Here is a 16,569-nt window from a genome sequence, read left to right on the forward strand (position 1 = left end):
GTACATAAATAGGATTTTATAGCCTTATAATGTCTGATTTAGTCTTACTTCTTATTCCTTGTTTGGTTGTGGACTTATGGCAAAATGATTTATTCGAACGTCTATCTAATCTTGGGTTACGTACGACTTGCATACACACCATCAATGTTAGGAGAGACTTTTAGTGGTACGAGAGCGAGGATGGAAGAAATACTAGATAGTCTAGAAAGATTAGCATGTCGCTCTTTGAGTACATAGGTGTGTGTTATGACATCTAGCAGTAGTCGAGTGTAGTGACTTGGAAACTTTGGGATAATTCTTAGGATAAGTACATATAGGTATGGAAAGTAGTATGGGTTCGTACTATTGGAAACACAAGATCCGTACGGGGATAAGGAAAAGTCACAGAGTTACATATAAACTAGTAGATGAGTAAATGGTGTGATTTAGCACCATGAACTGGTTTTGACATATTTCCTTTATATCTTTCAGTATGGTGATGACATGACTGAGTGGTGGTTCCGGTGCGGGCATGAGTGATCTGGAGAGATCGAGCCTGATTGATGCTGAGATTCGTGATTGGATTGTCGCTGAGGTATCTGAGACCATGAGATAAATGATTTCATAGATCTTCGGGTCTATCAAGACCGAACCGATAACGATGTTTGATGAGAGATATGTTTTTGTTATTGATGTTGTTGTCGCTACTACTGCTACTGGAGAGCAGATGACCTAGATTGCGACCTATCATGACTTTCATATTAACCATCCTCCCAAGTTTAAAGGTGGAAAAGATCTAATTGTCAGCATGAGATAGATCACCAATATGGACGGTGCTTTTAGCATGTATGGTTGCCTTGAAGAGATGAAGGTCAAGTACACGCTGAACCTTCTTCGCCTTGGGGCGAAGGATTGGTGGGGTTTGGTTTCCCAACACTTTTCTCCTACTAAGCGTACTACGTTGACCTGGGAGCAGTTTACTTACATGTTTAGAGAAGAGTATGTTCTACAAGTTAAGAAGGAGTGCATGAATCATGAGTACACGTCCCTGAAGCAAACGACTGAGTCGGTGACTGAGATCACCAAAAAGTTCATTGAAAGGGCATTGTTTTACCAAGAGTATGCAACCAATGAGGAGATAAAGATGTCTCAATATGTGAGTATGCTAAAGACCGAGATTAGGAAGTTAATGGAGAACTCCAAGTATTAGACCCTTTCGGGGTTGCAATCACATGCTAGGTGGAGAAAGTTAGAGTTGGAGACCCAGAAGAGAGAGAAGATACATACTCCAGTTCAACCATACCTAGTAGCTAAGCAGTTCAAGCCCGTTGATTCGAGGTCTATGCGACATAGGAGCTACACTTGCAACAAGTGTGGGAAGTTTCATGAGGATCCTCGTCGATGAGGAGCTGGGTGCCATAAATATGGCAATGAGGGGCATTATGCTAAAGATTTCCCGCAGGGCATGCAAGTTTGCTTCAACTGCAATCATCTAGGTCATCTTTGGGCAGATTGCCCATTACTTGTAGCCATATCAGTGCAGGCTACAACTCTTGCGACACTGGGTATTACTAACGGACACCATAAGAGAGATGAGTCCCCTGAAGGCCAGGGGTCGGGCCTATCAACTTAAGGATGAGGAGGCCAGGGCAACGCCTGACGTTGTTATTTGTATGTATCTATTTATCTTTTATGTTGATTATACCCTATTGTATGCTTATGTTTATGTTTTTGATTAAGTACGTTCCTATTTAACTCCCTGACTGCATTAGTATTGTTTGAATCCGGTGCAAGTCGGTCCTTTGTATCACTCTCATTCAATAGGATTTTTATGTTTCTCCCGAAGCACTGGATTTTCCATTGGAGGTCGCTATCACTGACGATCGTATGGTTTCAACTTCGAGAGTTTATCGCGATTATGGATTGGAGATTTTTGGAGTGAGGTTTCCAATTGATCTCGTTCCCTTTTCTGATCCCTGGTGAAGCCCCGATTTCCAAGACTCCATATTGTCTTGAAGCACCTGAGATATAAGAATTATCCTCTCAACTTCAGAAACTGTTGGACAAGGAGTTTATCGGACCGAGTAGTTTACCATGGTGTGCATCGATTTTGTTTGTCAAGAATAAAAATGGTTCTCACAAGACGTGTATTCACTACAAGGAGCTGAATAAGCTCACAGTGATGAATCGTTAACCACTTCCCATGATCGATGATTTATTTGATCAACTTCAAGGTGCATCTTGGTTTTCCAAGATCTATTAGAGGTCAGGCTACCATTAGATGAGAGTCATAGATCAGGATATTCAGTAGACAACCTTCCAGACTCGTTATGGTCACTATGATTTCATGGTGATGTTATTTGGGTTCACCAATACACCGACAACATTCATAGATCTGATAAACTGGGTGTGTAGGCCATACTTGACCAGTTTGTGATCATATTTACTGATGATATCATGATCCATTCTAAGATCAAGGAGCAGCATGCATAGCCTTTACGGGAGGTTCTTGAGGTTTTGAGGAGTGAGAGGTTGTATGCAAACTTCTCTAAGTGTGAGTTTTGGTTATGCGATGTGCAGTTTTTAGGACATCTTGTCAACCAGAATGGTATCTTGGTTAACTCGGTAATGATTGAGGTAGTGAAGCAGTGGGAGGTTCCAAAGACTCCATCTGGTATTCATAGTTTCCTTGGGTTGGCTAGATATTGTAGAAAATTCATATAGGATTTCTTCAAGATTGCAGTTCCCCTGACCCGTTTGGCCAAAAAGAGTGTTACTTTTCACTAGGGGACTAAGCATCAGGCATCATAAAGACCTTAAGGTACAAGTTGTGTGAGGCGCTGATGTTGACCCTTCTCGAGGGTGTTGATGACTTTGTGGTTTATTGTGATGCTTCGATCACTGGATCGAGGTTGTACTCATGCAACGAGGTCGGGTGATCGCTTATGCTTCTAGGCAGTTGAAGCCTCAAGAGGATAACTTTCCGACTCAAGATTTTGAGTTTGGGACAATAGTTTTGCCCTCAGGATCTGGCCTCACTATTTGTATGCAGTTCGGTGTACCATTTACACAAACCATAAGAGTTTAAGATATTTGATGCACCAACCAAATATGAATATAAGGTAACATAGAAGGCTTGATGTAGTGAATGATTATGATTAGAGATTCTTTATCATCCAGTTAAGTCCAATGTGGTGGCCAATGCGTTGAGTCGTAAGACGACTATGTTCACATATTCAAGATCTATGCTTGAGGGTGACCGTTTTGATTCCATTACTGAAAATAAATAAGGGAGCGCAGGCTGAGGCGGTCAAGGAGGAGAACCGAAAAAGCGATAGGGTAGTTGGTTAGGGTTCAACATTTGATATTGATGGTCGGGGTTTATTGACTCTGCATGGTAGAGTTTGGGTTCCTTATTCGGGTGGGGGCCAAAAAACATTGATGGAGGAGGCCCATAAATCATAGTTTCAATTTATTCGGGTGCCACAAAGATGTACATGGATTTGAAACATGACTATTTGTAACATCCCAAGTTCGGAAGCAAGAAGTTGAAGGGTGCAAAGTGTAATCTCGAAGAAGGGACTCGACGAGTAGGTACGCTTACTCGCCGAGTCGGAGCGGGTTTGGGTTGCGGTTTAAGTGGCCAACTCGCCGAGTTGGCGGCTTGGACTCGACGAGTTGGTGCTGGAATGAGAAAACCCTAATCTCGGGGGTTGCACCTTATTTAAAGGACTTTATGTCCTTCTCTCAGCCTCCTTATTGCCCTTGAGAACCAGAAAACCCTAAGCTCGTGTGTGTGAGGCCTTTGGAGGGAGATTGAAGCTTGGAAGTTGTTTCTAGTGGAAGAAACTTGAAGATCAAAAGGGCTTGCATCAAGAGAGTGGTGTAGATCCAGAATCTACTGAAGTTTGGGCACATCTTGGAGGTAATAAGCTGTTACCTTCACTCTTTTGCATCTAGATCTATTCATGTAGGAGATTTGGGGCCATTTTGGTGTGTTTAAGATCTATTTCGGGTTTGGAGTTTAGATCTGAAGTTGCTACTCCAGATCTAGACTTGTGTTGGTCTAGAATGTCATAAAGCATCAGTCAATGAGTTGTTGGTGAAGCCCCTTTGTCTTAAACCCTATCCCTAAAGTGATTTTGGACCTTTAACCCCTTGGTTTCACGTAAAGTTTGTAACTTTACGAGGGAGTTATGCCCTAGAAGAGTGGATCTATAGTTTGGAGCCCCTGCATGGCTCAAAAAGCCTCTGTATGGATGAAGTACTGAAGGGACTCGGCGGGTCACATGGGTGGACTCGGCGAGTCACATGAAGATAGGCATGAACTCGACGAGTTGGAAGAACAACTCGGTGAGTCTGTTGAAGATTGCCTTGGACTCGGCGAGTCTGTTCTTGGACTCGACGAGTCAGGTCGCAGAACCCCTAACCTCTTCTGTTTAAGACGCAGATCAGTGAGTCGAGGGGTGACTCAGTGAGTTGGTCAGGATGGGACTCGGGGATCGTTGGACTCGACGAGTCTTGAGGCGACTCGGCGAGTTGAGTCGTGTTATGGAGTTTTCTGAGTATAAGGACTCGACGAGTCGACGGATTGACTCGGCGAGTAGAGTCAACCAGGAGGGTTGACTTTGACTGAGGACTTTGATTTTGACCAAGAGTTGACCAGTTTGACTTCCAAGGGTATTTTGGTAATTTTAGTATTTATGGAATTGGTTCTTTGGTAGTGTTTTGTGGTGAAGTTCGTGTCGGTGGTCGGAGCAGCTTGGTTTTACCTCTTCAGTCTGCAATTGCAGGTGAGTTATCCTCACTATATCGACAGGGTCTACGGCACCAAGGCCGGCCCTTTATCGGATGGAAATCCGGGTATTGTTTGTTATGTTATTGCTTTGCTAGATCTGTATCCTGGTATTTAGGATGGTGTTATGTTAGTGACCTGGTTAAGGTCGGTACCCGGTATATAGGGTAATGTTATGCTAGTGACCGGTTAGGTCGGAATCCTGGTTAGGATGTTGATATGCTATGTGATCTGTTAGACTGATAGTCTGGTTAAGGATTTTTTATGTGATTGATTGTTTTATGTGCACATGGTTGTTTGACGGGGGTTGGGTTGAGGCGGGTCCTGCTTTGTGCTGTAGGCCAACATACCCAGGGCGGACCGGATATTCCGTAGGCCCAACGAGCGGTCCGGATAGGCTGAAGGCCCCAAGAGGGCGGACCAGACGTGCCGAGGCTCGGAGAGTGGACCAGGCAGACTGAAGGCCCGGTGCAGGCGGACCAGTCATACTGTAGACTCAGAGAGTGGACCAGGTGGATTGAAGACCCGGTGCGGGCGGACCAATCACACTGTAGACTCGATGTACATGGCTAGACTCGGAGGGTGGACCAGGTGGACTGAAGGCCCGGTGCGGACAGACCTGTCACACAGTAGACCCGATGTGCATGGCTATTCTATTTGTGATAGGTTATGAGTATGATATGTGTGGTTGGTATTTTGAGGGTAACTCACTAAGCTTTCGGGCTTACAGTTTCAGTGTATTGTTTCAGGTACTTCAGGGGATCGTGGCAAGGCAAAGGCGTGATCGTACCGCTCCTCATGTTTTATGATTTATGTGATATGGTTCTGGGGGATACTCTGATGTTTAAACTATTTTGAAAACGAATTGTATGAACGTAATGGTTTTTGAATGATTTAAAATATTTTAAATTGGCTCAAATTTTATGGGTGTTACACTATTGTTGGCCCTGCATGAAAATGGACATTACTTGGTACGTCGAGAAGTGCTTCAATTGTCGGAAAGTCAATGCAGAACCTCAGAGGCCTCATGGCAAGTTGCAACCGTTGGATATCCTATTATGGAAATGGGAGCATATCACCATGGATTTCATCACTAAGTTCTCAAAGGTTGCACGAGGGTTCGATTCTATTTGGGTCATCATGGACAGATTGACTAAGAGTGCTCATTTTATTGCCATCCAGGACAATTCCTCAACTGAGAATTTGGCCGATATCTACATTCGAGAGGTGATTTCTTTCCATGGGGTGCCGACCTTTATAGTTTCCGACGGATATGTTCGCTTTACTTCTAGTTTTTGGAAGAGCGAGAGGACTATTCAAACCTTGATGGATATGTTGAGGGCATGCCTTCTTTGTTTCCATGGAAGTTGGGATTCATATTTACGGTTAACAGATTTCTCATACACTAACAACTTCCACTATAGTATTGGTATGCCTACCTTTGAGTTGTTTTATGGGAGGAAATTTCGGACCTCGATTTGATGTGTGAGGTTGGTCAGAGAGTTATGGGGAGCACTGAGGTTTTGCTCAAGACTACTAAGATGATACAACAAGTACACGGTAAACTACAGACCGCACAGAGTCGATAGAAGAGTTACGCAAATCGACGTTGGTCCGATCTTAAGTTTCAAGTTGGGGACTTCGTACTTATAAATATTTCACCTTGGAAGGGTGTCATTCGTTTATAGAAGTAGGGCATGTTGGGCTCCAGATATATTAAACCTTTTAGAGTGATTGCTCAGGTAGGCAAGGTTGCCTACCTGCTGGATCTGACTGAGGAGCTCAACCAGATCCACAACACTTTTCATATTTCTTGATTCTGCGGTGGTACCGTTAGATGATATTCAGGTGAACAACCATCTGAACTATGTGAAGAGACCGATCACGGTCTTGGATAAAAAGACGAAGAACTTGCGGACAAGGTAGTGGGAGTGGTAAAGGTGCAATGGTAGCACTAGAAGGGTCCCGAGTGGACATGGGAACTTGAGGAAGAGATGTGTGCGAACACTACCCTGAATTATTTACCGCACCGGATTTCGAAGACGGAATCTACTCCAAGTGGGGGAGAGTTGTAACATCTGGCTAGCACAACACGACTTTTAGATGTCATGAAGCGGCCACGTCATTTAAAATTGCAATGCGGTCTAGAGGTGTTTCTTGATGCGGTGGCAGCTAGGCACAAAACCCTAAATCTCGGGTTTTGGGCCCTATATAAGTGCACTAACTTTTAGGGTTTGTTGACTCTCTCATCCTCCATCCCCAAGATCAAAAACCTAACCCCTAGTGTGCCTTTGTGTGTACGTGTTCTTGGTGTTTGAAGCCTTTGAGTGCTTTTGGTGGAAGAATTCGGTGAGCTTGTTGTTTGAAGAGTGGTTTCTGCATCAGATCTTACATCTTTCGCACCTCCTGGACCTTGTGATGGTATAAAGATCACACATTTATGGGTTCTTAGTTGTTATTTCATGATTTGAATCATTATTTTGGATTATAATGGAAGGTTCTTGGAGTTTGATTCCAAAACCATTGCCTTAGATCTAGTTGATTTTTGGACCTTTTGGTCTTTAAGTGATGATTTTGGCACTCATTTCTAGCTATGCATGACTCATTGGATCTTTGTGGTCATTTATAGATCTAGGGCTTTAGATCTTAGAAGTTTGGACTTAGGAGATGGATAAAGCTTGAAACTTTATCCATGCAAAGCTCCGAAAGACTCAAATATGAGCTTTTAAGCTCTGGACGTTAAGGATTAAGAGCTTAATGGATTAAGTTGATTGGATTTGCGTCGTGACACGGTACATGTGCGTGTCGTGATGCGAGTCGCAGTGAGCAATCATGATTGTCTCGGCGTTTAGTGATCACGATGCGACCAAGAAGCTGGTCGCGGCGCAGGTACCATTGACCGTTGATTGTTGACATTTTGACTAGTTTGGCTTTCGGCCAAATTGGAGGAATTGAGCTGTATACTAAGGTTTAGTCTATGTTTGATTTTAAGTGGTTCATGTAGTTGATTCTACAAGACTTTGAGCAGTTGGGATTCAGATTTTGATTCAAGTGAGTTTTCTCACTATACTATATGTTACAGTATATATACTATGTATGTTAAGATGTATGTATGTTGTTGTATGTTGTTAGGAAGGTATACTAGCATAGTCGTTTTCCCTTTGTTGTTTGATTGTTTGTTTGCTTGTTTGTTATATATCGATAAATAACATTTGGGGGTTGAGGGCGGACCTATTATCAACTGAAGGCCAAGATACTTGGTGGCTGACCAACGTTAAGTTGAAGGCCAATGGGCAGACCAACTATAATCTGAAGGCTAAGGGGGCGGACCAACTTTAAGCTGAAGGTCAAGCAACATACCAACTATAAATTGAAGGTTATTGTTTGTATGCATTGTATGTGTATTGTGGTATGTAGTATTTTTTGGAAACTTATTAAACTTTAAGTTACGTTTGTAGATTAAATGTCTTTTAGGTGCTTCTTCTGACAAAGGGAAAGACAAAAGTGTAACCGTATATACTCATCAACTTTTATGATTGAGACTTACGCGATGTTTACACTATGATCTTGATTTTAGGATTTTGATTTTATGAACAAATGAATTTTATCTTGATTAAGGTTTATGAAAATGAGTATTTATCTTATTTAAAAATGAAAATTTTATTATAAAAATTAGGATGTTATAATTGATATGTTTTTGGAGTAGTATTTTTTTTTTAAATGTAATGTTTTTGATTTATTTTAAAGTAGCGAAGTATTTCTTTTTTATTAAAATATCTTATTTATTTATTTATTTAAAACAAAATAAAATAATAGATGAGTAAAAGTGAATTGTGACCATTTATAAGGTGTGGGGAGAATAAAATAAATAAATTAATGTGACACTTGGCAAGCGAAAAAATGTGAGAAGTGCACATCTTGATTCTTAGGTTGTCACACCCTTTTTGTTAACCATTTGGACGTCACATCATCTTTGTTATTGTACATAAAATTTTTGTCGTTTTGGAGGGGTGGTTTGAAGCAATTTAATTTATAGAGTTTGAGAACTAAAAAAATAGAAAATAAAAAAACAAAAAAAACAGTAGTTTGATTGGTTGGTGAGTGAGATTTGTTAGGATTTGAACTCGGTAGATATATGTCGACTGTCGAGTATGGTTGCCAAATCACCTTTATCGAGGTTGTGAGGTGGTGTGCACCAAAGCCACATAGGATGTGCCGAGCTCCCTTCCGAGTCACTCTCTACAACTTTATAGGCCGTAGCTGCTCAAGACAATATTCTAAACTTGGTGCACTTTCCTTTTATAGAGCTGTGATATTTGTCGGCCGGCTAGTTTGAATCTTTATGTTAATATTTTTAGGTAGGGAAAAACGCAGTGCACTTTCCTTTTATGGGACATGACTCTATTGTTCATGCAAAGTGGACTTCGTTGTCAAAGGGAGTACTAGAATACATAATTTACCCTCGTTAATGAGCCAACCAAAAATACGTATACATTTAATAAAAAATATGAAATTAATTTTTTTAGAACTACGAGATTGTATATTTACAATGTTTGAGTTTGAACCCATAACATCTTTATTAAAAACACTTTTTGTTAGCCAAGTTAGCAAGATATAAAATTAATGACATTGTAAATAATTTATAAAAGAGTAAAATAAAATATAATATTAAGAATAATAGAATATGATGAAATATGAATGGGTAGGGATGATTGAATGAAGGAAAAGAACATACCAAAAGAGGAGTCAGTGGTGCCTGGAATATCTGTAACCATCCTGAAAAAGAAACAAGAAAAGAGTGGCAATTGTCACTTCAATGTTAAATCTCTATCGCATTTGCTTGTTTCTTTTTTCTACAAGTGGCATCTTCCTTTCTCAATAGTCAATAGTCTTCGGGTTCACAAAAAGAATGTAAAATGTTTTATTTATATGAATATGATAATGATAACTTTGACTAGTTATCTATGTTCTATTTCTTTATGTAATACCAAAAATATATGTTTATATTGATCTTTCTGGTACCAACCACTTAAATTAGTTTATAAGAAACTAATAAGTTAAAATAAAATAATTTATAAAGTTTTTATTTAAGTCGATATACACAAGCTAGTTTGTGCAATCTAAACGCTCAAGTTATCTTTTAGTGATAATGGCAATAAGCTAATAAACATATTATAAAAGCAATCAAAACATCTATAAACTTGGTAAATTTTAGTACGGTACAAAGTTTACACACTTTTTTTTTAAAAGGGAGGATTTTATAAATGTTTGTAAGATAGTAGACAAGGAACATTACAAAGAAGTTAAAACAAGGGTTGGATTTTGAAGCTAACTAATCCAATTAAGTTTAAATGTTCTACTTCTTGTAATTAAATTCGAAAGTACGATTGAATAACTATAGAGCTGTAAACGAACTGAACGATCAACGAATTGTTCTTGAACCGTTCGGCGGGAAGTTCGTTTATGTTCGTTTATTTAATAAATGAACGAACATGAACGCAAATTCTTGTTCGTTTAGTTAAACGAACGAACATGAACAATGGTCTCGTTCGTTCAATTATGTTCGTGAACGTTCATTTATGTTGTTCGTTTACGTTTGTTTATGTTCATTCATATAAGTTCGTTTTATCTTCATATATGTTTAATTGTGTTTGATTACATTATTATATTATATGTTCATTTATGTTTATATATGTTTGTTTATCTTTGTTCGTTTATGTTCGTTTGTTTCTGTTCGTTTAGCATGTTCACGAACATAAACGAACGAACATGAACAATGTAATATGTTAAATGAACGAACATGAACAAGAAAACTCGTTCATTTAACCGTTCGTGTTCGTTCATTTGTTCGGTTAACTTAAACGAACGAACATGAACAAGCCCCGTTCGTGTTGGTTTGTTCGTTTACAGCCCTAAATAACTATGTTTTCTTTAAAGTAATTAACGTGTCTTCTTTGTTTTGCTTGGTTGAAAAGAGTGGTGTTTCGAAACCTCCGTAGCATCCAAAATATCGTGAGAACAATAACATCTAAATATTTCCTTTGAAGACCAATAAGAAGAGGATCCAAGTTCTCATAACAAGATCGTAAAAACAGGAAATATTGAAAGAAGCCTTGTTCAACCCAAAGTATTATAATATTGTAATTATAAATTAAAAATAATTTCAAATTTAAGAATATAAAGTTAAAATCCTAATTGTTCGAGATGCTCCTATCTTGGCTTCTCCATGCCCTTTATATTAAAGAACAGTTAACTTTTCTATAATTTATACCGTAATATATGTATTTCGGGACTAAAGCTTTTGACAATTTTAGCAAAATTAAATTTTTGAAAAATTAAATAAAAAAGTAATTAAATTAAATACAAATAAATGAAATAAATTATAGAAATAAATGATATAAATAAATATGAGTGAAATTGAAAGTTTCAAGGTTATTAAAAGGTTAAATTAGGCTTAAAAAGAAGATTTAAAGTTCAAGAAATAAACATGTTAAATCTCAAATCCGAAAAACTTAAGTATAACTTGGACTTAACTAAGTGAATTAGGTTTTTGGAATTTTAGTGTCATGATAGTAACTTTAACGGTTATATATGTAAAATTCTTCAAGGTTAGATGATAAGTTTGAGACAATATAGAGTCCAATATGAGAATGGAAACTTGAGGGGTTTATGTTACTAAATTGGAAAACTTTTAACTAAACCCCCAAACCTCTCATTTTGATCTTTTGTCATGATTTTGGAAATTAGGAGAGTTTAGAAAGGACATTTGAGAGCTCGAAGGAAGATTTGAAGACATTATGAAGTGTCTTTGAAGGAATTCCACTAGAATAATTAACTAGGAGCTCTAGAAAGTATAATTTCTAGTTATCTTTCTTCATTTTAGCAACATGGAATTTTGGATCTTCACAAATCCAAAATCCTATAGTAAATTGGATTTGATTTGGTTCTTTAGTTTATGTTTCATCAATAGTTTGTCTTTCTATCATCAACTTTCTGCCATGTTGCTTGATTTCCATATTAAAAGTGAACTTGGGGAAGTTATAAGGCCTAGATTGGTGAATTATTGTAGCTTTAAATTGTCATTGAATGGATTTCAAGCTAAAAGTAGGAATCATGTTTTCATTTTGTGCTTTGAATTTAATAATGACAAATAAATAGACTGGATTAATGTTAGAATATTAATCTATGTAACTAAAACTAGTTTGAACTCATTAAATATAGCCATTGTATGGAGATTTAAATACATTTTGGGTGACTGAACACATGGAAAAGGAACCTATAAGCTCTTTTGATGGACATGGAATATAAACTAATTAAATCTATAATAATAGCTTATAAATAATTAAGTCATGGATGAATTAAGATGTTAATAATAACATAAAACAAATTTCAAAATCTTATTCCATCCTTAGAGGTCAATTATAATGATTAATGAAATATTGGGTCAAGAGCACAAAGTAAAATACAAATTTTGGTATGAATTGAGGTACCTAATGAATTGCATGGTCGTATAATTTACTAGGCATATTTGACACGACCATATATTTAAAAGTCATAACTTTTTCTCTACTAATTTGATTGACCTTAAATCACTTCCATTACACTTCCAGTGACCTAAGGAACATTTATAAGGTATAAAATAAGATTCTAAATATTTGTTACCTTAAGAGATTAATTTAATGGTTAAGCGATGAGTATAACCTTGATGTATAAGTGAACATTGGACTACCAATCACTACTAGATTTGAAGTTAGATACCTACAATAACCTAAGGTGAGTTATACCAATTATACATGTCATTAAACTTATTTTGATGATTTTGAAGAGTTGTTTTTATATGCTAAACATCACATGTTCTAAATGAATACAATATGTATTTTATGCATTAACGAAATTTATTTTTGAAAGAGATTTATTGTAAATGGGGAAAACTTTTTGTTTGATGTGAAATGATTTTGATCATTTATTTGTGTGTCCACTTAAGATACATTTATTTGTGTGTCCACTTAAGATGGGATGAGATTTTGTGTGGCATTTATTGGGACCTATTTTGGATCTTATGATTTAAGGTGTGTCTTTCTAGTAAGCCCCACGTTCGTAAGCAATTTAGAACCCCTTGAGCGGTGCTTGTTTGATTGTTCAGAAGACACCTAGTTTAGACTAGAAGAAGTATACAATGTGTATAGGGTGCTTTATGATAACTGCACATGATCCATAACCTTAGAACGAGCATTGAAAGTGTATCGTATAGAATGAGACATTGTGCATGATCCCTAAGACCTAAACATAATCATCACTGTGATATTGGACTTTGATATTGAATTGGAATTGGGAATAAAATCATATCCATTAATTATTTGAAATTACTAAGTAGACCATGGAAATTGTTGATATTGTATTTATTTTTCATTTGAAGCTCTCTATACCCTAACTATTGAACTTTGAACTATTGGTTTATTGAACATTTAAATTATTAAATTATTGGTCTATTAAACCCTTGAACTTTTCAACAAATAAACTATTGAACTTTTGGTCTACTGAATGAGTAAGCTATTGGTCTATTGAAACTACCAAAATCTTGAGATGATTTGAAATTATTTTTGGGGGTTTGACTTTGAGTTTAGATTATTTCCCTTATCTAATATTCTTTAAGAGTTGACCCTGGGACACTCACCGATCTTTCTAAGCCTAACACTTTTATTTTGATATCTACTCGGTTTGAAAGATTCGGTAAGAACCGAAGACACGCCTAACTTCTAGATATTTTAAATAGATTATAAATTTATAATGTAATGATTCTAAGCTTAGTTTAAGATATTGTCTCTTTATAACTTTTGCACACCCTTGTATTCCTTCACATACTTTAATATGTTAAAGAGTTAACCATTTGGGACCTATATTCTATAAAGTTTTATTATTATTATTTTATAAATATGTATTTTAGATAACATTTTAAATGAAAAATAAAATCATCTAGCCGATATGAGTTCTCATTGTAAACAAATTTATACAGCAGTACAATAGGCCATGAGCTGCTATCAAATTACAAGATAAGGGTTAAAATAGACAATATAGAAAAAGAAACAAAATATATGTTAATGCCCCCCTATATTATGATCGTGATGTTGAATATGATCATTCAAACTATATTTGAAATCAAGAAAAGAAAATTTACGATATGTAGTAACATTGTTGCAAACAAAGTGTATATTGATCTTGATGTTCTTAGTATGTTTGCACTGAGTATGATTGGTGTAAAGTTAAATGGACCTTACATTGTCACAATAAATTTGGTAACTTTGGTGAAAGGCGAGTGATGTTTATAAAGACAACATGTTTTAACAGTCACATTAGCCACCCCATGGTATTCAAATTCGACATTAGAGTGGAATACATTTGATTAACATTTAGATAAATATTAAGTAAACTATTACTAAGGAAAAACATAGTATTTGTATGTGAAGTGATGAGTTTAGGTACATCCCCAATCGGTACTATATGAGGCATTAAGACAAATGATGGTGGAGGCATATAACTAAATTCGGAGGTAGAGGGTGCCTCGATCGCATCATACAACATGTTTCCATTCATTAAGGTGTAGCTCTCATAATCATACATAATCATGCATATTTTTGTAGATGACATAGTTTAAGTCGGGGATGTGAACATTAGATACAATATTCCCCTAACTAGTAGTGACAGAGAATGTGACTACAGTTCAAGTTTGGATAAATATCAAACATAGTTTGACATGTGCTCTAGTTGAGCAACTGGTCAACTTCAGAATGTACTTCGTATATTGGCGCTAATAGAGGAAATCCCATCTTTATTTTGGTATCATAGATGTTGGGAAAATATCTTGAAGGTCTGAAATATGTCAAAATGATAACTATTGGGAGAGGCCATAAACATTCGAAGGATAACGAAAGTGGAGGTCGTAAGAAGAATATCATCAATATATAGTAGGAGATATACATGGAGGAGTATGATTTTCTTGACTAGAAACTAACATAGGTGAAAAATACGAGGAAAATGTTGAAACTAAGCGTGAAGGAATTGAATTTGTTTAATCCATACAAAGATCTCTAAAGTTAACATACATACTTAGGATATGGCATGCATAGACTGAGTCGTTGGTACATGTAAACCGTTTATTTAAGATTACCATGAAAAAGTGTGCTATACATCAATTTAGTGAATAAGCCAATATATGGACATAAAAAGGCTAATAAATGTGTGAATGTTTGTCGATTTGATGATCTAACTAAAGATTTAATTGCAATTAATTTCGATCCATTGCATCTTTATGTTTACAACCAAACAAAATTTATATACAGCTAGTGTATAATCGACACAAAGCTTTTTTTAAACAACAAATAGATGTGTAAATATTAGCCTCAAGGTTCCTCACCAAAATTAGGCTAGTTACAATATTAATAAGGGAATTGTATTTATCTTTCATTTTCTTTTCTCAACGATGATAGTTAATGTATATCACATGAGAACATGACATACATGTTCATTGGAAGTATGGAGATAGAAGAAATAAATGATTTTAGATATGCCGCTTTTTATAGGAGTGGACATAAATTAATATGGTGGTACAACATGCTTGATTACACCAATAGCTAGGATGGAGTCAGGACATTGTCAAGGTAGGATATTGGAGGTTAGGTCACTTTAAGGAGTCGATGCAAGATAAGGGATGAGTGGTAATGTTATCTAAAACTCATACATGATAGGATAGCCAAGAAAAACACACTACGTGGCACGAAGAGTACTTCTATATGGTGGTGGGATGTGGGGATATCAAATCCACCCAAAGACCTTATAAGGGAGTGTGAGATGATTTCTTTTTAACAATTTGGAAAATGATATGTGTAATATTCCACATTTAGGGATAGAATTTTTCATTTAATTAATTAAGCAATAAATAAATAAAAACACTGGAAGAACAAATGTTAAAATTACAACATTTAGAAGTTAGGGACTAAAGATGTAAAAATGTCAAAGGAGGGTTTGACCAATGTGTTGACTCACTTAAATGATCGTGAGCCATTCAAATCATAAATATGATGGAGAGGGACTAAAAGAGTTAACTCCTAGATGATAATTCCCACTAGTTGGAGTTTAGGACCAATCTTGTAAAAATATGAAGATGTGAGAATGGAAAATGAAATCGAGCTTATATAAAGAACACTCTTTCCTCATTTCAGCCAAATAAATGATTGTAGAACTAGAGGGCTTGGAGAAATGGCAACTGCATTAAGTAATGTCTTCTAGAGTTTAAATCAAGCAATTATAAATCATCTAGTGCAAAGAGCGGAAACAATTTGGGGTTTAAGGTATGAATGCTTCATATACTAACACTAATTTCGAATTTGAGGCATAGAGTGAAAGTAAATGTGGATTCCATGGCCAATTGCGGGCTAGGGTTTTCTTTTATAAAAATTATAAGATGGTTGGTGTGGTTTTTATGCTCAAATTTATCATCCCTTTGATAGATTTGGTGTTTGAGTGATAACCTCACCACAAACCCTAGATCCCAATAATAATCATCATATTATCATTTTCCCTAGATGATTATATGATCATTAAAGTAGTTTTGATGCAATAATCCTTCAAGGATGCACAAACTCAAGGTAATGGGAGAATAAAGTGATTATGAAATGGATTTGGGGATATTTAGTTGATTGATGAGCTTCTACATAGTTTGTTGGTAATTATTCACATAAATGATATTCATAATCATGAATTGATGCATTGATGTTAAATTAGATAGAAAACATGAAGAA

At 36.6% G+C, this 16,569-nt stretch overlaps 1 protein-coding gene across 1 annotated transcript in view; it reads right to left on the bottom strand.

The window, feature by feature from the left end:
- The window catches only part of LOC145106189 (CEN-like protein 2), a 47,583-nt gene that overhangs the window by 11,343 nt on the left and 19,671 nt on the right, over positions 1-16,569 (bottom strand). The window contains exon 3 of the mRNA XM_079043209.1: positions 9,510-9,550. Coding sequence (XP_078899335.1) covers positions 9,510-9,550 — 41 coding nt within the window. The remainder of the gene's footprint in view (positions 1-9,509; positions 9,551-16,569) is intronic.

Source organism: Lactuca virosa, chromosome 1 (assembly GCF_052849685.1).
Source record: "Lactuca virosa cultivar CGN04683 chromosome 1, Lactuca_virosa_CGN04683_v6, whole genome shotgun sequence".
Classification (NCBI taxonomy): domain Eukaryota; kingdom Viridiplantae; phylum Streptophyta; class Magnoliopsida; order Asterales; family Asteraceae; genus Lactuca; species Lactuca virosa.